We start from the raw sequence: 23610 nt of genomic DNA on the forward strand, positions 1-23610 counted from the left end.
CCTTGTTCATAATAGCCAGAACTTGGAAACAACCTACGTGTCCCTCAATAGAAGAATGAATAAAGAAACTGTGGTACATTTACACTATGGAATACTACTCAGCTATTAAAAACAAGGAATTTCCAAAATTTGTGGACAAATGGATTGAACTAGAAATTGTCATAATGAGTGAGTTTACACAGAAGCAAAAAGAGCTAAATGGTATATACTCACTTATATCGAGACACTAGTCCAAGGTGTACGTCCCCATGAAAAACTGTACCTACCAGGATAGTGGGTAAGAGGGGAGGACATCCTATTGAGACTTTAGGTGTGAGAAGCCTGGGAGAAAGAGGAAATAGAAGGATCCAGCGGGTCCTGGAAAACTACAGGCGAGTCTGGGCCCTGGGGTCCTCCGCAAACTATGGCAACAGCCAAGGAAAAAATAGGCAGTAAACCTCGAACCCCTACCCAGACTAGCAGATGGACAGGACATTCTCCACTGTTGAGTGGAGAAGGAGATCTAACTTTCACACAAACTCTGGTGCCCCATATTTGAACATGTCCCTTGGATGGAGATGCCTGGTGGCACTCAGAGGAAAGATAATAGGTCACCAAGGAGAGACTTGATACCGTATGAGCATATACAGGGGGAGGAGGTCCCCCTCAGACACAGACATAGGGGAGGGGAGGGGAGTAGGGGGGAAGTGGGAGGAAGGGAGGAATGGGAGGATACATGGGATGGGCTAACAACTGAGATGTAATATGAATAAATTAATTAAAAAAATAAAAAAGAAAAAAATAAAAACAGAAAACAAAAAACAAACAACAACAACAACAACAACAAAAAAGAGCATGGGGTTTCAAAGAGGTCCCAGTTTTTTTCCATATGTGCCATATGTTACATATGTGCCTATGTGTCTCCCTGATCCCCCACCCCACTCCCCAAGAAGATGCTCAGAACCATAAACTAAATAAACTCCATTCTTTTCTACAAATTTCCCACTTAGATATCCTGTTGTAGCAACAGAAAATGGTCTTAGACACACCAAGATTGGCTGGCATATGGCCGAACATGAACCCAATCTTCTGTCAGATGATGGTATGGGCAGAGGTAGAAGAGTCATAAACAACAACAAAGTATTATTGGCGAAGCAGTAAGCAGTGTCCTGATGGGCAGATGTCACATGCACATGATGGTGATTCGAATATGAAATGGTTCCCATAGGCTCAAGTGCTTGAACATTTGGAAAGTTGTGGGATCTTGGGGAGGCTGAGTAGTGCTGGAGGAAGTGAGTCACTGGAGGTGGGCTTTGAGGTTTTATGTCCCAGCTCCACTTCCTGTTTCCTCTCTGTTTCCCGAATGTGGACACAGTACAGCCAGCCTCCTCTTCCTACTACCATGGCTTCTCTGCCTGCTGCTGCCTTCCCTGTCTTCCCCGCGGAGATAAGACTGTCACTCTCTGTAACCATAAGCCAAAAAAGCCACCTTCTCTCTGGTCACTGTGGCCTATGCCTTTAGTCTTAGCACTCCAGGAGGCAGAGGCAGGCGGATCTCTGAGTTCTACAGGGGAGTCCAGGACAGCCAGGACTACATAGAGAAACCCTGTGTTGGAAAAGAAGAAGAAGAAGAGGAGGAGGAGGAGGAGGAGGAGGAGGAAGAGGAAGAAGAAGAAGAAGAAGAAAAAGAAGAAGAAGAAGAAGAAGAAGAAGAAGAAGAAGAAGAAGAAAAAGAAGAAGAAGAAGAAAAAGAAGAAGAAGAACCACCCCATTTTCCCTTCAGTTGCTTTTTTGTTGTTGTTGTTGGGTTTTTTTTGTTTTTTGTTTTTTTTTGTTTTTGTTTTTGTTTTTTTAAGACAGGGTTTCTCTATGTTAGTCTTGGCCATCCTGGACTCGCTTTGTACACCAGGCTGGCCTCCACCTCACAGCAATCTGCCTGCCTCTGCCTCCCAAGTGCTGGGATTGAAAGCGTGTGCCACCACCCCGGCCCCTTCAGTTGCTTTTATTGGGATATTTAGACACGGCACAGAAAAGTCTCCCTCAAGCACTCATGCATGCACGTTCACACAGAGGGAACACATTTCAAATCTACTGTTGTCTACGCTTCTCTCCAGACAGAGGGATTACCATTTTTCCTTTCCTTACCTTTTTTCCCCCGGGGAAGATGTATAAGTCTTCTCCAGGATGGAAGGAGCATTTATGTTTGCTGTCCAGGAGGAACCACATTTGCTGTGCAGTGGCTTCGGTGTACCTAAAATTGTACTATTAATTAAAGGGGGAAGGAAATCTGTTTAATAATGAGATGGTGTGTGTCTATCTTCATTAAAGGAGTTAAATTCTGGCTAGTCGATACTGTTAGACATAGAACAGTGGTTCTCAACCTTCCTAATGCTGCAAACCTTTAATACACTTCCTCATAATGTGTTGACTCCAACCATGAAATTATTTTCATTGCTAATTTATAACTATAATTTTGCTACTGTTATGAATCGTGATATAAGTGCCTGTGTTTTCCAATAGGTTAGGTGTTAGGGGATACCTATGAGAGAATCATTGGACCCCCCCAAAAGTGTCTCAACCCACAGGCTGAGAACTACAGATATAGAACATTAACATTTGATAAATGCATAGGGAAAAAAGGGCAGAAATATGCTTTGGGTCAATTCAGGAGTTTTTGGAAATCCTATCCTAATCTCCAGGTAGAATTCATTCATGAAGGCTAGAGAGATGGCTCAGAGGTTAAGAGCACTGTCTGCTGTGGGTCCTGAGTTCAATTCCCAGCAACCACATGGTGGCTCACAACCATCTATAATGAGATCTGGTGTCCTCTTCTGGTGTGTAGGCCTACATGTAGGCAGAGCACTATATACATAGTAAATAAACAAATCTTTTAAAAAAGAATTAATTTAATGATTTATTTTTAAAAATGAAATGCAAGTTAGCAACTCAATTAGCAATGTTGAAAACAAAGCATTTTAGCAGAATACAATCTAAAAATATACTAATTTAATAATTGCCTAGTAAGGAATGATGATAAAAAACTATTACAAGTTTTGACTCCATAAATTATTATGTTTTTGTAAGGGCAGAAAACTGTCTGTGTGGGGCCAGGGAACCTTGGGACTGGGAGGAGCAGGTCTGGAGCAAGAGTAGGGAAATCTCATCCTGAGCACTGCTCTCCTGCCCTGGGCCTGCATGTCCTGGTGTGCATATCCCAGTGCCCTGCACCCTTGCCTCACCAGAGGAGGTCACATAGCCGGTAGCCAGGTTAAACTTCCTTTCCTTTTATAATATCACGACCAGCAGCATCTGGAATTCCTCCTCATAATAAGGCATCCCCAGCACCATGACCCTGGCCAATGATGTACACTCACCCGGATAGCCCCTACACACCGCAAAGCCTTTGCTCTCTTCAATAAACCAAACCAATTCTCTAAAGCTGTTTCAGGGTGTGTGTCCTTTACCCAAGCACTCACTTCCTACCAAGATCCCGCTTGCACCACTGGCCCCAGCTAAGCTTCTGTCCCTCCAGCCCAGCCTGGTGGGTAGGTCATGTCTGTACAGTAGAAACACTGCAGCCCATAACAAGCAGTAGCCTAGTCACTGTTGCAGGCGTGGGCTCATCTTGCCTGGCTGCATGGGATTGCTGCACACAGGGCCCACAGCTCAGTAAGACCGTCCAAGGCAGTTCTCCTGGGTACCACACTTGGCTTTTAAAATGTGAGTTCTGGGGATTGAACTTCTCATATGCTTGCAAAGCAAGCATTTTCCTGACTTGAACTGTCTCCTTGGAGCCCTGTCTTGAAATTCTAAAACAAAATAAAACAAATAAACAAAAACAAGGGGCCTATATTTTCATTTTGTACCCGAGCCTACATGTTTTGTGTCCAGTCCTGCCTGGGAGTCAGAGTTCTGGCAGGCACCCAGTGGGAGAGGGCCAAGGTTCAGTATGCAACCTTTCCCCCAGTCTCCAAGTTTTCTCTGGTCCCTTTGGCCCTTCAGTGAGCCTGTCGCCTACCAGTCACTGCCCTTCCCCACCTCTATCTCTTTTTCTGCCACAGTTAGGGAAGGGATCAGCCATGTGAGCAAGACGTAGAGATGTCCAGTATCACTGCTTTTGTAATCCTGTGTTTGGAATCCCTTTGTTTTCTGAAATGTTTTTCCCTCTCTGTAGACAATAGCAGAATAGACATTTTATATTAACACCCAGTTTGTCTATTCTGTAATTTTGTCAATGATTGAAGCCTACAATTCAGGGATCTGGAGAGATGGCTCAGTCAGTGGAGTACTTGTTCTGTGAGCAAGAGAACCTGACTTTGTGTCCCTGCCACCCACACTAAAAGCAGAATGTGAGAATACGTTTATAATCCTAGCTCTGGGGAGTGGACACAGGAGGAGGCCAGGAGCTTGCTGGCCAACAAGTCTAGTCAACCAGTGAACTCCAAAATAAGGTGGAAAACAATTTGAAGGAGACACATGATGTCACCCTCTGGCCTCCATACACATGCGTACACACATATACATGAGTTTATACATATACAAAACATATACAAAATTAGTTTATGCATCTCCACTGGCTTTACCTTAAGGTTTAGAGCTGAGCAATGATGGGCAGAGGAGAGGGTCTTATAGACGGAGAAAGGCTGAAGAAAGTAAAAACAAAAACAAAGTGTTTTTTTTTTAACTTAGGGAGAGGAAGATTAAGTAATTAAAATGACAGATTGTTTAACGTCAGCTTACATTAGGTACATCATTTTAATTAGTCAACTACTTACTCGTGCTGGGGTTCAATTCCAGGACCTTACATGTTATGTAAGTGCTCTACTGTAGGGCTATATCCCCAGCTCAATTTCACAATTAAATAGATTTTTGAGGTATAGTTGCATAAGATGCTAGGGTGAATGACTCAAGTCTTTTTTTTTTTCCTTTTCTTTTCTTAAGCTTGGCCTGTGGGGAACTAGTGCTGGAACTTAGTCCAAACCTCTGACCTGTAATTTTTATTTAACAATCATCCCTTCTCTCATTCTTTGCTTTTGTGGTTTTATGCCTTTTATTCCTTTGCTTTGATTTTATAAGGTTTTGGGAGCTCCGAGAGGTTTCACAGGTGTTCCTTGTGAACTCTCAGTTTAGCTCCCTCAGAAATACCCACCTCTCCTTCTTCTTGCTTCTGTCTGTAATAATTAAATTATCTAACTTCAATGATATGTATGAATGGATCTAAGCAGTCTAAGAACAAACCTATTGACTCTTGGTGTACATGTAACTTACTGGAACAGAAGTATGTGGCCCTTTGTTAATTCACATTACAGGGAGAATGATGGTCGTGGTTAAGAGAGCAAATTAGAGCAAATGGAGACTAACATCCTCTGCTCTAGGTAAATGATCATGACACTCATCTGTTGTCATGGACACCTAACTGATTCAGCTTCTGGAACAACCAAGTTATGGAAGTCAACCTGTCTTAAAAATGCCATCATCAGGGGCTGGAGAGATGGCTCAGAGGTTAAGTGTACTGGCTACTACTCTTCCAAAGGTCCTGAGTTCAATTCCCAGCAACTACATGGTGGCTCACAGCCATCTATAATGTGATCTGATGCCCTCTTCTGGTATGCAAGTGTACATGAACATAAGTAAATCTTTTTTAAAAATGTCATCATCAAGCAATTGTTATGTCTCTAGGGTGAAACTCTTTCCTGTCCTTGATGGATGCTATTGAAGTGTTCAAGCTGTGTGTGTACTTGGCTTCTCCACCATATCTGACTTAACTCCAGAAATCCCTTCCTCTGCCTTGATCTTCTCATTGGACTCTTGACTTTGGCTTTGAAGGCTTTGCAGCCTCCATTCCCTGGAGTCTTCCTTTCACAGATACCTGGCTCTACCACCTGTAAGCTCTTTGTGAACTCTTGGGGACAAATGTTTCTCAGGCTTGGGAGAGGTGAGAGAGGGTGCAAATGCTTGATAAAATTGCTTTTCTGTCAGCATGGCTTCTTTCTCTACAGGAAGTTACTTTCACCTTCCAAACGTCTTATAGATTTTGTATCCTGAGGGATTATAGCTTTAAAAAAATTGTCTCCCTTTATGATGAGTTCAACAGAGGTTCTGAGGAGGATAGAATAACTGCTTATCTTAGCTCATGGTTGGCCTTCTCCTTACTCTGGTGACTTCCTATTTCTAAAACTCTCCATCTTCCAGTGCCCCAGAAAATAGAACTCTCCGTTTTGAGCTTTCTAGACAACTTTGAAAAGATATGTATTTAGCCTTTTCCTCTGCATAGCAACCTGTTTGCTCTGTGGTTAATATGCAGACAGAAGCAAATAAATGTGAATTTGCTTTTGTAAATAGCAATTAAAACAGGGAAGTGGGGGTGGGGGGATAAAGGTTAAATGTGATTACGGTCAAGCTGAGAAAACTACTGATTGGAAAGAAGACTCATAAGGTCAGACATGCTCCAATCCTTCAACGATGAAGAAAGAGCATGATTTGAGACCGGAAGTTAAACCTGTCTTTAATAAGGAAGATGTAGCATTACTACTCCTAGAAGTTTGTTTTTTTGTTTTTTGTTTTTTTATGTAATTGCATAGGTGTCTTAGTTAGGGTTACTATTGCTGTGATGAAACACCATGACCGAAAGCAACTTAAGGAAAAAAGGGTTTGCCTAGATCACAGTTCCACATATAGTTAGTTCATCATCAAAAGCAGTGAGGACAGGAACTCAGCAGGCCAGGAACCTGCAGACAGGAGCAGAAGCCATGGAGGAATACTGCTCACTGGCTTGCTTAGCCTGCTTTCTTTTAGAACCTGGAACCACCTGCCCAGGGGTGTACTTCCCACAATGGACTATGCTCTTCACATCAGTCACTAATTAAGAAAATACTCTACTGGCTTGCCTACAGCTGCATTGTATCAGAATTTTTTCAATTGAGGCTCCCTCTTCTCTGATGACTGTAGCTTGTTGACATGAAAGTAGCCAGCACAAATAATGTCAATGATTCTTTTAAAGGGGATTTTAATGTCACAAGATCTTTCTTTGGGGCAGAATATATGTGTGTGTGTGTGTGTGTGTGTGTGTGTGTGTGTGTCTATGTATATATAGTTATATATGTATATATGTAGTTATATATAGTTATAATTATATATACACAATCTTTCTATTGTTCATAGCTTATAACTTTTTTAAATATTCATTTTGTTTCCACAAGTATACAACCAGTTCCTTCATGGTGTAGGCGGCTGCTGGCATAAACTCAGTACCTGTGTGCCAGTGTTGGGGTCTCACAGACTCGGGCCCTGGGCATGAGCTCGTCTACTCTTCATATCAACTTATGAATGAAGGGCTATTACTATGTTAATTTACTAGACGGTGAAACTGAAGTCCAAGCTACCAACTATAGCAAGCAGCTTCTTTTATAGAAGGAATAGAATGTGTGGGCACATCAGACATATATGTTCTAAGGAACTATTTAGAAAAAAGTTCCACTTGTCTGGCTGGCCAGCTAAATCCTATCTAAGTGCACTGCAAACATTTGCCCTTAGTGACTACAGAGAGCACCCCCATAGCTACAAGTCAACATGCAAGATACTTTCTGGAGACTGTATGATTATTATTAGTTTGCTTTTTGAGACCAGGTCTCTTATGTAGCCCTAGCTGGACAGGCTGGCATCTAACTCAAAGAGATCTGCCTGCCTTTGTCTCCTGAGTGCTAGGACTAAAGGTATATGCCACCATGCTGGCTGACAGTATGATTATTTGATGGTAACTATTTGATGAACATAGTTTGAGAATATCCTTTGCTAATATACCTGAGGCAAGGCTGTAAGGAACTCCTAGCTCAGTGGGTCATGACCCCTACAGAAACCATGGATATTTACATTACAAAATTACATTGCAAAGTTACAGTTATGAAGACGCAATGAAAATAATTTTCTGGTTGGTGGTCATCACAACATGAGGAACTGTATTAAATGGTGGCAGCATTAGGAAGGTTGAGAACCACTGTCCTAGAGCGACCTAACTCATGACTGCCTAACAGACATCAATGTGACTGCAAGATGACTTAATATGTTGCCCTCTTCTTTATTTATGGCCAATGAAAAAAGGAAAGCTTAGTTCAGTAGAGTCAAATGGTATTTTGTGGAAATTTATCAGCATTCTCTAACAGAAACTCACAGGGCTATAACCTCTAATATGAAGACGACTTTTCAATGTGCAGCTATGACCTACTATTAAAATCTCAAACAAGCAACAGTTATAAGATCCTAAAACTACATAAAAATACTTCCTAATGTAGTGACACTAAACTGATGCTTGAGACTTTGAACTAAATGTGTAAATCAGGTCATCTGTTAAAAACAAGAGCTATCTTTATTAATTTTGGTCCTAGGTTAAGCACAACTTTATAAGCCAATCCTTCCCGCTCTCCTGCCACCCCTCACCCTCTGTGTGCATATTCACGTTTATGTGTCAGCCAGGTGTTGCTGTCAGTTGTTTATCTCAATTACTCTCCATCCTGCTTTTATTTTATTAAAGAGTCTCTTACTGAGCCTGGAGCTCATAGATTGGCTGGCTAACCACCAAGCTTCCTGCCTTTGCCTTCACAGTGCTGGGTGACACCTGCTCGTGGCTGAGTCTGGCTTTGACACAGGTGCTGAATATCCAAACTCAGTCCCATGCATTTGCGCTGCAAGCACTTTATGGGCTGAGATGTCTCCCCAGCTCTGGAAGCCAATTCTTCATAATTATGCAGCACAATGTTTGGCTGCAATTACCAAGATGAATCCACAGACTTTACAATTAGTAATGGAAAAGAAAGAATAGTCTACAAAGATTGAACAAACACCATGCACTGTGGTATCCTTTATTTAAAAAGTGTGAGCTAACTACAGTCGTAGCATTCTCGTTCACCATTTGGATGGCATAATAAATTGAGAGAACATTAACACAATCCCAAGAAGGCATTAACCTATAAACACATGTAGAACCACCCATGCACACATACACACAACATACACACGAAGATAATTCTAATATAAACACAAAAGTGATGAAAAACACTTTGAATGCTCTAAATCAAATTAAAACCCCTTTATTATAATAAACCGTGGCAATACTGTGGCTATAATGAAAGATATTGTAACTGCTTAAGAAGCAAAAACGGAAAAGTACTGGCAATTTCGCAACAAAAAGCAGCTAAAGTAGGGTGGAGGATGAGAAGACTAAAAAATATCAAATTCCTAATGTTGGTACTGTGTAGGATTGCACAGAAGTAATTTAAAATTGATTTTTAAGGAACTACTAAAAGGTCCTTTGTAATATTAATTTGCTGCACTTTACAAACAGTGGAAAAGGAAAAAAAAAGTACTTGGAATGTTACACACACACACACACACACATACACACACAGAGGAAAAGTCCTAGGAGATCAGTTTATAGTCTTTGTTTATGACCTCCAAAAAGTTTTATAAGGAAAAAAAAGTAAGTGCCAATGAAGTGAAAGAAAGTTAAAAAAAAAATGGCTAACGATGCAAGTCTGAGTGCACTGATCAAGGCTGGGGACAGAGCATGATGCACATCCAAAGGGGAGGACACTGCTGGGCCCAAGGGCAGGCCAAGGCCTGTGAAGAGTGAGGAGAATGAGGTGCACTCAGACTGTCTGGGTTCCAGAGAACACCGAGTTCTACAGTTGCCCCCCAGTTGAAACCAGTTCTATAGTGCCCAATAAATAATAAAACCCAGCATTTCAGCAAACTGGGCCCTCTCCATCCAGATGCAAAGCTCTTCCCTGCACATGCAGGCTGACAGCTTGTTAATGGCACAAACATGAATCCTGGCTTTAAAAAAAAACATATTAGCAAATATTTTTTTCTTTTTTTTTCTTTTTCTTCTTCTTCATGGGTTCTCATGCAAATGTCTGATGCTGCCAGACACTTGCAAGGAGGGGTAAGGTTAGCTTCCTAGGGATTTTAGAGGACAGGAGATTTTTTTTGTCCCCCAAGGAAGCCAGAGCCATCCTTGACCAGGGGGCCTGTTTTCAGGATGGGAGAGACATAATTAATGTCTCTTTGCTGCAGCTCGGGCCAGATTAGAGCCAGGACAGCAGGCAGGTGGAGTGGGGAGAGAAAGGGCAGATCTAAAAGTGGAGGAAGCCGTGCACCTCCTGAGTCAGAATGGCTCAACTGCTTTCAGAAGGAGACCCTGCAGGGTGGGACAAGGCTGATTCTCTGGGCTGGGGTGGGGCAAGGAGGGGTGGGGTGGGCTGGGGTGGGGTAGGGAGGGGTGGGGCGAGGAGGGGTGGGGTAGGGAGGGGTGGGGTGGGCTGGGGTGAGGAGGGGAGACAATCTATCTCCAGGGAATCTGGGCTGAGCTGCAGCAAGAGGCTCAAGGGCCCTGATGGCAGCTTTATTTTTTTAGGGTGCATTCAGTTGGGAATTTTTCCAGGTAAATATTTCTTTTAGCTATTTTCCCTATAAAATACATTGGTCAGGCAAGTTGCTGGTGATTTCTCCCAAATGGAATCTAGCTGCACTAGGGTTTTAAGGTGCTGTCTAATTCAAATTAATGCCCATCAATAACACTGCTAGGTATCAACCGCTGTTGCTGACGATTCGACCTCCAAATGGCCTAACTAGAGAATCTACCACACTAGGTGCCTTTTCTAGCTTGAGTTTTTTGAGCTCTAAGGAGTTAGTCCTTTAAAAATGACATAGGAACTGCTCCTGTTGGGCTTTGCTTCACTCTTCCTCCTCCTCCTCCTCCTCCCCCCCTTCCCCTTCCCCTTCCTCCATGGTCTCAACGATGAGCTCTGCGGTGCAGGTGGCTTCTCCGAGGCTGTTGACAGCCTTGCAGGTGTACTTGGCATCATCGTCCCCACAGACATCGCTGATGATCAGGGAGCAGTTCCCGTCCTCATCGTAGTCTATCTGGAAGTGGCGGGACTCCCGGATTGACTGGTCATCCTTGAACCAGACAACCTCAGGGTCTGGGTACCCTGCACCACGGGGAGAGAACACAATTGCAGAATCTGTTATCTGAAATTCGTACTAAGTCAAGTGGCTCTGAAGCTACCTCTGTTGACTAAAACATGATGGTGCTCTTAGGTGTATTTCCATATTTATTGTAGAGTACGGACATATGTTGCAAAGACTCATTTCTGAACCCTCAAATAGAATATCTGTTTGTTTTTGTTTGAGACACGGTCTTGGTATGAAGCCCAGGTTAGTCTCCAACTTTCAAACCCCCTGCCTCAGCCTTTTGAGTGCTGAGATGACAGGTGTGCACTGTGAATTGCCAGTGACTCATACAATGCCTCACGGTCAGATGCTGTAAGGGCCTCCAGAAATATTGTACAAATTCTAACAACTAAGGCTAGATATCTTCTTGATTAGAGTTCTATGTTTAAAAATTAAACATATACAAGCTTGACTTAAATTTGAATTAAAAGTTACAAAACAAAACAGGTACAAGGGATCTTTTTGGAGTTGCACAAATTCTGAAATTGGGTTGTGATAGTTGTTGCATGATATCAATTTGTGAAAATAGTTCAATTGTAAACCTAAATTGGACTAATTTATGGTATGCACATATTAACTCCATACAGCTGGTGCTGGCTATATGACATATCAGGCAGAGGAACTAGTAGCATTGTTAAGAAAAAGAAAACATGCCTTAGTCTGACCCCAAACAGGTAATTTACTTGTCTGTGTCTATGGATGGCTTCCATTGGCTGGCCTTAGGTTACATACCAGGCCAGTGTTAAAATACATAGAATAAAACATGTAAATATATGTGTATTATATGTTTTAGAATTGTATGTGTACACACCCATCACCAGTTTTAATTATGTGTATCTTTAAATATGTAATGTATTACAACTGACTTGTTCCTAAATTTTGAAGAGGTATTTTTAGATGGAAAAAACTGTAGCCCCTGGCAGTATAAAAATTATACACAATTCCAGCATTCTTTTCAAGTGTAATTTAGTTTTTATCAGAACAGCGTCCATATGCTTTAGTTTTGCATCAGGGCTGTAGTCAGAAGTTATGCAAATACCAAGGAGATCATTTCAGAGAGAAAAGCACAACAGATGATAGCCACGCTGTCATGATACATTCAGATTCCAAAGGGGGGAACACCCTCAGGAGATCCATTGACAACAGTAAAGGTCTACCTGACAGGCCTCGCTCCAGTGCTCTCAACAGGGTCCCCAGTGCCGGGACCTGCACATTGTCACTGGAGGTACATCTGTGAGGCTATGGGCCTGCAGCTTCAAGATGCTGATTGCAGTGAGAGACCCCTGCATACATACACACACACACACACATACACACACACACACACACACACACACACACACACACACACACACACACACACACATACTCCAGTTAAGAAGTTGTGCTGGGCTTATGGCCTTGCAGCCTCCCCCCTTGAAGCTGCAGGAGAAATTAATGATCCTACCCAGTAACTGGCTTCAAGTATGCAAGTCACATAGACAAGACCAGACATGGTGCAGAACTTCCCACCAGCCCCGCAAAACTTATAAAAGCCCAATATCCCTTTGTTCAGGAGAGTCCTCTGCCACCCCCACCCATGCTGTGCACGGCAACTATCTCTCATACTCTTTCACTTTAAGCAGCTCTCTTAAATGTTCCCACAGTGCTCCTAACTGCTCTCCTACCTCAAGGCCTGATCATGGCAGGTCAACAAGCCCTCTCTCCTAAAAGATCTCACGTGTGTGTGTGTGTGTGTGTGTGTGTGTGTGTGTGTATGTGTGTGTGTGTGTGTGTGTGTGTGTTACAGGTGGCTAGACTCAGGGTCTCCCGCATTCCAGGCAACTGTTCTCTCTACCACCGAGCTGTGTCCTCAGCCATCTAGTAATTTCACATTAGATCTTTTCCTAATCGGCTGCTCTCCTGTTTCTTTGTTATAAAAAAAAGATAAAGAAAGATTGTTTCTTCCTTCCTAATGTCGGGTTACTTTATTCAAAAGACACTGAGAGCCCCAGTGCTGGGGGGAGTCACACAAAAGTACAAGACGTGGCTCGCTCTGGCTGCCATGCCGGGCTGTGTGACCTTGGGGAGGCTGCTTAGTGAGGTTTTCTGCTTGGCCAGACCGTGACGAGAGATAACCTTCTGCTTTGCTGGCACATGGAAACACAGCCTTGAAGCCAAGAGGCTTGTCTCGGCCTGACACTTATCTGCTTAGACTGTTGTAATCTGTTGAAACAGAAAGGCTTTTGTCGCCAGCTCTGCTCATTTCTTGGGTCCAATACTTAGATCCCTAAGCTCACTCACTACTATGTGGCTGCATTGCTCCTAGGAGCAGAGACACTACACAAGAGACGTTACCCAAGGAGCAGAGCACACACTGAGAGGTTGGCCCTGTGTGCAGGAGTCCCGGCTTTCTGTGCTGTAATGCGCTGCGCATGCTCTCCCTTACCCTCACCAACCTACCACTTTTCTTTTTGCTCCAAAAGCTCACATTTCTACTTTGACACATGTGGCCTCACAGAACCCCTAGGCCACTCCAGATGCCAGAAATCATTTTATAGACGAGGGGCCTGCACTCAACAGCGTTAGGTCACCACCCAAGGTCGCGCAGCCTGATGACAAGCACAAGCACTTGAGCTGGGTGACTCCAGTTGTCAGACTTTTGTGCCAACGGTCCTTCTAGAGCCTCTTATGGGCAACCGGCGTGCTTCTCAGCGGCCTGCAAAGTCCCCATTACAGGTGTCCCACAGCTAGTCCATTCTGAATGTAGGTCTAGTGCCTGGTGTGAAGAGATATAGCATCAACTGGGCCTGTGGGGAAGTCCCTGAGTAGCACTAGCCTTCAGGAGCTCGGAGAGCAGAAACCGGCCCCCTTTGGACCAAAGAGACCCAGCGTCCCTTTGGGTTGGGCTATTCCTATCACTCCAGGTAGTACAGGCCTGGCAGCTTACCCGGCGTCCCATGGGCAACCGTCCCCATGTACAGTTGGGAGAGGCTGGCCACAGCTTACCTTCAATCTTGCAGTCAAATCTAGCAGCGCTCCCCTCCACCACTTCCAGATCACGAATGGTCTTAGAGAAATACGGCTTTACATGGGCTTTTTCCTCAGCAACAGCCTCAAGGAAAGCCTGGGAGACATCTTCTAGAGGATAAAGAGGGGGCAGGTCATTTCTTCATTCCTTGTTCTCTCCCTGGGTTTAAAAGTCTCTCTCTCTCTCTCTCTCTCTCTCTCTCTCTCTCTCTCTCTCTCTCTCAAAGTTGCTATAATTTAGCAAACAGTACAGCTTAGGGAAGTGAATCATAGCACGCCTTTCTCCTGGGGATGAACTGGCCTGCTGCCAAATGGTTTTTGGCAGCACAGAGCATTGTGCCCAAAAGAGGGAACTGCTCAGCCTCCCCTTCCCCGATGCTGACACATTGAAAAAGAAAGTCATCTTTAAAAAGGATTTCTGGCTGAACTTCATGGTCTTCAGGATTCGGCTAAGGGTGTAAGAAGGGCAGCATCTACTGCCTTTCTGATCTGGGTACCCTTGGCCTTCCTTTTGTGGCAGGTCCATCACCAGCTTCTGAGAAAGCTGCAAAACAACTGTAACTCGCCAGAGTTCTGCTTGTCCGTAGCCACACAGCTTTGAAGGTGCAGAGCTGCAGAGCAGGGTGTGGGATAGGTCCAGGGAAAAACCAAGCCTCGGAGGAGGTTCCGGGTCCTTTCCTGTGCCTTCAGACTATTTCTGGCTCACCCAGAGGAGCAACAGAAGAGCAGCAGATTGTCTTGAGCTACAAGGGTGCTCCAGAGCAGCCGGCTACCCTACTCTACCTCGTGCACAAAACAATTCTAGTCTCAGTTTCCCACCTTCCTGACAGTGGGCATGAGGAGTATCTAGCTCAAGAAGATAAGGACCATCCTTGTGTATGCTGAAAGCACCGAGAGGCCAAGGCCTTCACTGTGGAGATGGCTGGGGTAGCGTCTTGCATGTGGCAGCAAGCAGCTAGCCCCATCTGTTCCGGGAGGGCCTACTGACCAGTCTGCCCAGGCCACACGTGCTTCAGCTGCATAAATGCTGTCATAGACTCTGGCCTGTATGTGTTAGTTTTTTTTTCTTAAACAAAAACATAAGGCAGCAGAAATTGAAAGGATATTTAAAAAATGTTATGTAACCATATGTGATTTTTATTTATTCTTGTCTATCAGTATATGAAAAAAATCTAATTTTTATAATAAGAAGAAAAAAGAAAGCTCTTAATAAAGGCTTTCTTAAGTCTTCCACAAAATTTAGGCAAAAGAAGCCGATAGTCTAGTTTTATCAAACAAATAATAGCTTTTCTTCTGAAAACAGTTAACAATTAAAGAATAATTACTAGAGTTAATAGTTGTCAGGGCAACCCTAAAAGTCCTTTTAAATTTATCACCATAGAGCGTATTAAAAGCCTGAACTAAACCCTAGATTCTTTAAAAATGCGTCTCTACCTGCAACTCTTCCCCTCTCGAAGGTGCCTGGGAGCCCCCGTCTCCTTACCTTCAGACTCTAGTTTCTCTGCGTTGATGGGGCTGGTCGGTGACCCTGTCGAGGATTTCCTGCCACTGAGCCCTGATATCATTGCCATAGAGGACAGTCTTCCAATGGCTCTCACAGCATTGCCCGTTTTCTGGAAAACACACAGGGAGGATGGACTCAGGTGGTGTCCCTGGTTCCAGTGGGCAAGTTCCGATCAGGGGTGAAGAGCCTGGGCCGGGAGAAGCAGCCGCTGGACGCAGGGCCCTTGGAGTGAGCCCAGCCTAGCTCCGCTCACACTGTCAGCCTGTCCGAAGATGTTCGGAGAATGGAATGGGTCCTGGAACTGATGTGTGCGTTAATGTGACTAAACAAGGTCAACATGAGACAAAAACTCTTTTCATACTGTGCTTCAACTCCCATAAAAGGGATAGTTTATATAAAGCAACTGCAGCCTGAGACAGCTCCAAAGACTTATTGCTGACTGGGCCCAGTGGGGCTGTTCCTCATAAAACAATGCCTGCAATAGGATTCCAACTGGTCAAAGAGATAGTTACCACAGATCTCACGGGTCCAGGAAAAAAAAAATGAAGCAGCATTTTTATTGACCTTGGGCAAGCCACTTGACCTCTCCAGGCTTCAGTTTCCTTCTGTGCCTGAGGAAGTGGTTAGGCAAGATGGTCTCCAAGGTCCCATTTACGTCTGTTTATGATTGGGATACTTCAGAGCCTGGAGGACACACCCAGGCTGGCCCCAGCACAAGTCTACGGATGCAGAGTGGAAATGTTCCTCCCTAGCGTCCAGTCTCGTGTCTGAGACCCGCAAATGAGCCACTTGGGAGAGGGTGGAATTTCTGCTGAACAGTATCAGGATTTGTCACATAATATCTATGCATGTGAAAATTCCATCAGGCATAGAATTTATAGCAAGAGAGGCTTGCTGTGGGACGGCACCTCCATTCTTATCCTCCGGTATAGTTTCTCAGCCTTTCTCTAAGGTCAGTGGTAAAAGGTAAGATAACCCAAAGCAACTAGAGACTCACACCCGTAAGGAAACAGCCTCTTCATAGGCAGGAGCTTAGCTCTTACTCTGTGGACCTCACACTGTATGAGTAAAACCACTTTCTTCCTGAGTTAATTTTACATACTCATGAATTTCAGTGAAGCCCCACAATTTTGACTATTTGGAAAGCCAGGGTTTTTTAGTAAAAAGACTGATTATTTCAAAAGTGAAGAATTTCAGAAAGTTGAGGAATCATGCAAGAGGTGTGTGTGTGTGAGAGAATGTGCCTGTGTATGCATCTTTAATAGAGAGCTACTGTTGCAATCGTGGGTGCTTTTCCATCCTGCACTCTGCCCTCCTTGTTGCAACCTATTTTTGTGCACTTTGGACAAACACTCAAACTGGCTCGGATATCAGCCATCGCTCTCCTCCTACACACAGCACTGCACCATGGGGTGTGGCACGCTTCTGCCTCTCTGCTACCACAGAATCCAGGGGGCTCCAGGTAGGGTGAGAAATCCACCTTTTCTCATGAGAACCTACCTTGTCCTGGGAACTGATATGGTGGCATCCATACCAGTAGAGTCAAGATCATTTCTTCTTCTTCTTCTTCTTTTTTTTCCCACAAGACATGGTTTCTTTGTGTAGCCTTGGCTGTCCTGGACTCACTTTGTAGACCAGGCTAGCCTCAAACTCACAGCAACCCGCCTGCCTTTGCCTCCCAAGTGCAACCAGTTGACCCTCCCTTCTCAGCTGACCATCCCTCTTTCCAACACATACTGGTTTGTTCTGGGCTCATGGTCAGACCCAGAGGATCCCTCTCCAGAAAGTCAGCTCCCTGACCACTCATTACACCGTGACCTTGTCCAAGTCAGCTCTCCCTTCTCTGAGGCTTGGCATCTGGATTTTAGATAAATCAAGATTTTAATCTCTTTGCAGCTCTAGTTTTTCCAAAGGATTGTCGGTTATGCGCAGGAACCTTGAGCCCACGGGCTCCCTGATCACAGGCATGGGGTGGGGTTGACAGCACTGTATTCACGGCACGCTGTGGAGAGATGATGCCTTTCTTTCTTGGTTTTGTTCTGTAACTAAATTACTAATGTGAACTTATGAGAAAGAGGCAAACAAAAGCTCCAGTGTTTCAGGGGGAGTCGCAAATGCATTAGGAACACTGTAACGTGGAGAAACTGCCAGCAGACATAGGCCTTCATTTAATTTCTTAAGTGGGGATATTTGCAAATGCCTAGTAAGGAAATTTAAAAAAAAAAAAGTCAACCTCAGAGTTCTTTCTGAAAACTGATATAGTAAGGAGCTGTTAGAACGGTCTAGTGGCGTATCTTTGAGCTGAAAACTGAGTGCAGCTTCATAGAGACCTTTGGAAATTTTGGAACAAAAATGAACAGAGCCAAGTTTCAGATCTTGAGCCCATTTAGCAAAAGCTGCTTTCTTTGTTGGAAGACAAGACTGGCTAAGGCTGTGACCCTGCAGGCGATGTCTGCCAGGCCTCCTGAATATAGTCCCAATTCCCCAGCTCTTAGAGAGCCAGCTAGGATGACCAGGATGGCTAGCCCAAGATGGTTCACCTCCCAGGATGAGGTCTTTCAGCACTAACAGCCAAACAATGCCTGGCAAACTTAGGCAAGATAGTCTCCCGAGCACCAGCCCACACACATCTTTAAAACAGCCTCTGGATGACAGCCTCTGACAAATATATGATGGCCATGGGCGGTATATATGTATATACATATGTATGTATGTATGTATGTATGTATGTGTATAGATATAAATATATAAAATATTTAACCCCTGTTATTTTTATTCACATGGCTGTGGTCTCTGTGGTTTCTAGAAAATAAATGGAGCTAACTTTAGGCCTTCAATCTCCACTCTTCATTTCTTTCTGTTCTACTCCTCCTAACATGGCCAGTCTTTTTACATCTAGCTTGCCAACAGAAGCCCTGCTCTCCTGCCTAACCTACCCTGCCTGCTACAATGGCTTAGCACTGTTCTTTCAGAATAACTTTACCAAAAAATCAGTGATATGATTAGACAGCCATGCCCCACCTAGCCTCGCAAGGAAGGGTTTGTTACCAGGTCAACAGCCTGGTTTTGGAGACTTTCATCAGAACCGGGGAACAGTTAGAAGGCCCCTCCTGGCGCTAGCATGGCCACATGTGCTCCTTGTTCCCCACCTTGTGTACTCCTCTCTGGCCTGCTACATACCCGCTGGCTACTCCAAGACAGGGTCCCCAATTTCTGGGGGACCCAGTGTTCTGGAACTGGAGTTTAAATGTGGATAACATTTCCCTAAGGAAGCAACGCAACAGCAGGTCAACACAGGTGAAATATTTTCAGTGAAATGACACCCAGGGACATTCAGGTTGTGTGAGACTTTTGTAGATTAATATGTGTTCAGTTTTGCAGAAAAGTCATTCCTGAATATTCTCACCTAAATAGGGAAATAAGGTTCTTTTTCTAAATTTGATCCCTGCCCTTCTGGAAAACCCTATGGCTAAAGAGTAAATCCAGAGATAAAAGATGAACTGTGAAATGTGGGTCTCTGGCTGCAGAGATGGAGCCATTGTCTCTCCCACACCCACAGCTCCTCTCTGTGCCCATGCCCTGGGCTAGCACCCTCCTATCTGGGAGCTACTTACAGGTGTTCTAAGGTGACAGGCTGCTCTTAACCAGTGCCTCATGCAGGGAGATCCAGTTAAACCTGCTTCTCTGCAGCCTCGCCTTCTCTATCTGTCTTTCCAGAAGAATTATCTGACAGAGGATTGTCAACAAAGACAACTTTGATTTTGTAGTTACATTTAAAAAAAATTAAATATAATTCTTACTCTGACCCAAAAGGCCCAGGAGGTAAGTGAGGCGTATGTTCCAACCTACCTTGCGTTTGAAGGGGTCAGGAAATCAGCTCAGCCCTTTCAACCAAGAACTGACCTTGTAGCGGGGCTCTGGCTGCCATGTACTCTGGACGCCAGTCCCTCAAGCCCTCCAGCTGCAGGCTCTTGTCTTTCTTCTGCTCTTGACCCTTGTGTGAAGTTGTGTTTTCTAAGGGAACTGTGGTTTAGTCACATGTGAGGCAGTGACCAGTGTTCTGTAGACACCTTTCCCCCATCACATTGTCCTAGGCCTGGCCCTCCAGCTAGAGGCTCTGCCTTGCTGTCCAGCCCTACATAGTTTGAAGGTGAGTCCAGTTTCCACCCGCCATTTCCTCCACCCATGCTGTTGCTCCCTTCCTTCTGGAGTTTAACTACGGCCCCTACTACATTCCCAGCGTCTTCCCTTGAAGGCTCTTCTTAGAACCGTGTCAACTCTAGTGGAGTGGCCTCTTCTCCACCCACACTTACATATATGGTCATGGAGCTACCTGGTCATTTGTGACTCCTGGTGTGCCTGACTCCTTTATGTGACATTTGCTTTGGTTTCCCACCACGTTGTACAGCCCTTGGGGAACCATGTCCTCTTCAGATGCCCAGACATTTTACAATTCAAACTGTGATGAAAGAGTCAAGCAGACGGAGAGGGTGCTCAGGGCTCTAGGGTTTGGATGGCAGTGCCACCATTTTGGCGGTAGAGGCAGTTCTGTTATTGTTCAGGCTGTGTGTACTTTGGAGCAAGGTTCTCGGCCTGATTCCTGGTTTTTCCACCAAGCCCTGTGAGCCTGGATGACTTCCCCTCCTCTACTCTCTTCCTTGGTTTGTCTGTAAAGTGGGGACAATAACAGCTGCAACGGTAAGGTTGAAAAGCAACACACAAACCCCAGTGTGAATTTGAGACTTGGTGCTAGACTGACACGATCCAGAAGCACGTAGGAGAGCAGCTCTGCGCACGCTGGCGAGGGACTCTCTGTCAGGCGTGCCTCTGGACTGTAAGGATGATCTACATTAGGCTGATTACCGTGGGCTGGGGTCCTAGACTGAATACAGAGAAAGTACACTGGCTGCTCCATGATCCGTTTCATGGCTGCAGATACACTGTGACGGCTTCACTATGATGCACCGTATCTCAAACTCTGAGCCACAAACAGCCCTTTCTCCCATAAGGATGTTTTATCATAGCATACAGGAAATCCTCTGAATGAACTCTGATCTGTGGCCAGCCTTCATATTAGCCACTGGCGGGATTGCAGACTGTCACTGTGCTCCAGGTACTGTCCCGAAGACCTTCAAATTTTGTCTCATACTTTTCCACAATTTTTGGTACCAGTGTTACCCACACATACATGAATCCACAACAAAACTAACTACTTTGTATAAAGTTACCACTGTTTCCTCTTTGGAGCATGCACCCCCTCCCAATCTCACGAGGAAGTACATGACCACCACACTACCCGTAAGGAGTTGAGCTTCTCCGGGGCTGCCAGATGCCCTTCATGGTCATGTTGTTCACCTCCAGCCAGGAAGACCATGACCACTTCAAGGGGTGGGCAGGCTGCACAAGACCCCAGGGCCCCAGGACACAAAGCTGAGCAGGACTGGAGTGTCCTCTGAGTGAAGGACTTTGTGCTCAAGGCTTGCCTTAATCAGCTATCACATTGGACACAGGTCATTTCACGCTTTCTCAGAATGAAGTTCGGGTCAACTGGGCCTGAATAAAGCTAATCTGCAGAGCAGCATGCTGCGCCCACCGTACCTGCCACTTCCTTCTTGCCATGTACTTCTTCATCCGGTCCTTGGACAGCTTCTTGGCCTCCATGTTCTTGGTGTCCTTCATCAGCCATGGGTGCTGAAGGCACTGGGTGCAGTCCAGCCGGTTTCTGATGGAGGTAGAGACCAGAGGATTTCTGAGCAGGAAGGAACCTCGGAGATGATAAACGGGAAGGCATCCGTCCCCGGGCACACAGGGCCCAGCCCAGGGCTGCCTGTTCCCAGCTCACACACCATAATCGGGGGCACTGTGCCCTTGGCCTTTTCTCCCCTTGGTCTGGATTACACTGACTGGACCCAGCCTAACCACCAGCAGATTCTCCGTCTTCTGGAGTCCAAGAGGGTCAGGGTTACAAGACAGACAGACCTGACCCCATATTCCAGGCTTGCCGTTCTGTTGGTCACATGGGGGCCTGGCCCTTTTGCCTCTCAAAATAGGGGGTTAGAGTGAAGGACTAAGGCAAAACCTGTGAGCATCCCTGAATTTTCAGGCCTTACAGTGTGGCCGAGGCTCAGGTCTATCCTCTCAGTCCACAGAGGCGTGTCCTACAGGCAACTTCTAAGTCACAGCAGCCTGTGAACAGCACCGATGCCATTTACTCTTTCTGAGAGCTTTTGGAATCTAGCAACCTTTCAGGGTCAGCACTTTAATTGCAACAAGACTAAGTCCAAAGAACCACATATTAGCAAAAGAGAAATGTGACTGGAAGGAAGCCACATTTGTGGGGGATCCTTAGATAAAGGGATCGTGATGTTTTAAGTCGACTTGTATTCTTTAAATGTCTAAGTTTTTGCATGTACAAAGTCATATGTACATTTAGCTTTATTATAGACACATTAAAAAACAGTGACTGGTAGATAGTGGTCTTTGGTGGAAGATATGCTCATTTTAAGGATTTAAAAGAATGCAATGTTTCTATTTAATGAAGCTAGTCTGCAGTGAGTCCATTTTATAAGCACAGAGGAGCCTACTACAGCCTGTTGCTAAATTATTATTATTATTATTATTATCATCATCATCATCATCATCATCATCAGTTTTTGGAGACAGGGTTTTTCTCTCTGTGTACCCTTGGCTGTCCTGGACTTGGCTTTGCAGACCAGGCTGGCCTCAAACTCACAGAGATCTGCCTGCCTCTGCCTCCCTGAGTACTGAGATTATAGGCATACGCCACCACTGTGCCTGGTGCTAAATCATTTTAAGAGCAGAGGAGAAAAAGAGGTGTGTACACGATGCCTCATCTATCAAATCTACTATTGAAGCTTAGTTTACAAAATCCATCCTTGGGTCAGAATTATCAGAAGGGAGCCATGTACCTTGGGAGTAGGAACCTTCACCCTGAAAGGGAAGTCAGACTCTGTGACATCCAGATTCTTTTTGGGTCGTGCCTACTTAGTGACACAACTGTGGCCACTAAGAGGCTGGGACTGTGTCTCGAAGAAGTGTGGGTGTCACTCAGGGAGCCTGAATCTGGGAGGCTTAGGACAATACAGGGATAGGTGGCCTCGGCCATCTAAGAGGGTCTCCAACAGTCTCTTGTAGCAACCGCCGTCTCCTACTCCTAGGGATATGGGGAGTAAGCTACAGCGCAAGGTGCCACAGAACAGGAGAAGGGGGAAGGGGAAGGGGAAGGTTGCAAGATCGCCTGTCAGCTCTGACCCTCTTGCCTACTCCCAGAGGGGACAGCCTCTCTCTCGGTCCTGTCACATCACCCATGTCAACACCACCCTCTTGGCAGTTGTGTCAAATCCCACTCAGAACTGGGGGGTCAAGTGGGGGTACTGGAAACATGGTCTGCCTCTGGACACTTATGTACAGGATGGCACATGACACCCTAGAACCCCCTGCCCTGGCAGCTCCCCCAAGGAGCATGAAGCCTCGCAAGCAGAGCCTCTTACCTTCTGGCCGATACCAATCATTTGGAGAGACAACAGCAATAAGCTGTGTAACCATGGCCCACCTCTTCCACCTAGCCTCACCCCAGCTACAATAAAGGCTGCTTGTTTCACCTTTCTTCACAGCTTGCCACCATAGGCAGGGACACCCCAGCTTCCACTGTTCACCAATCTGTTCTGTGTTAGAAGGAACTAGATCATATCTAAGGAATAATTACTATGTGGATAAAACACTGAGCCAGAATAATCTGGGGCTAATGAAGGGGTCCCTCCAGTGGGCTGTGGGCTGTGGGCTGTCTCTGTTATCTGTGCCTGCAAATTCAGCAGGCACTGCCCCTGTGCACCTCGAGGTGGGCTTGTGGGGTCTGCAGGACTCTGAGAGCCACAGCCATACAGACAACAAAAAGCCAATCATCACAGAGAAGCTGCCCTTTCCCTGAGAACCATGCTCAGGGGTCACCACTCCGGTGGGTCTCTATTCCTCTCCAGTGGGGTAGGCTGTTGGGTACCAGGAAGCAGGGACCACTTCATCCAACCCCTAGCTGCGTCCCTCATCGGCCACTCTTTCCTCCTCAGGGAACACAGGATTGGTGTGGAACCAGG

At 45.2% G+C, this 23610-nt stretch overlaps 1 protein-coding gene across 6 annotated transcripts in view; it reads right to left on the reverse strand.

The window, feature by feature from the left end:
- Window positions 1-8820: 8820 nt before the first annotated feature.
- The window catches only part of MYLK (myosin light chain kinase), a 247120-nt gene continuing 232330 nt past the window's right edge, over window positions 8821-23610 (reverse strand). For 5 of the 6 annotated variants that reach the window (XM_084802385.1, XM_084802386.1, XM_084802387.1 and 2 more), the window contains 4 exons: window positions 21098-21221; window positions 15479-15608; window positions 13975-14106; window positions 8821-10964 (listed from right to left, as the gene is read on the reverse strand). In XM_084802385.1, coding sequence (XP_084658511.1) covers window positions 10708-10964; window positions 13975-14106; window positions 15479-15608; window positions 21098-21221 — 643 coding nt within the window. In that variant the 3' untranslated portion in view covers window positions 8821-10707. The remainder of the gene's footprint in view (window positions 10965-13974; window positions 14107-15478; window positions 15609-21097; window positions 21222-23610) is intronic. The other variant, XM_084802384.1, reaches the window with a different exon arrangement.

Source organism: Acomys minous (assembly GCF_964271855.1).
Source record: "Acomys minous genome assembly, chromosome: 11".
Lineage (NCBI taxonomy): Eukaryota > Metazoa > Chordata > Mammalia > Rodentia > Muridae > Acomys > Acomys minous.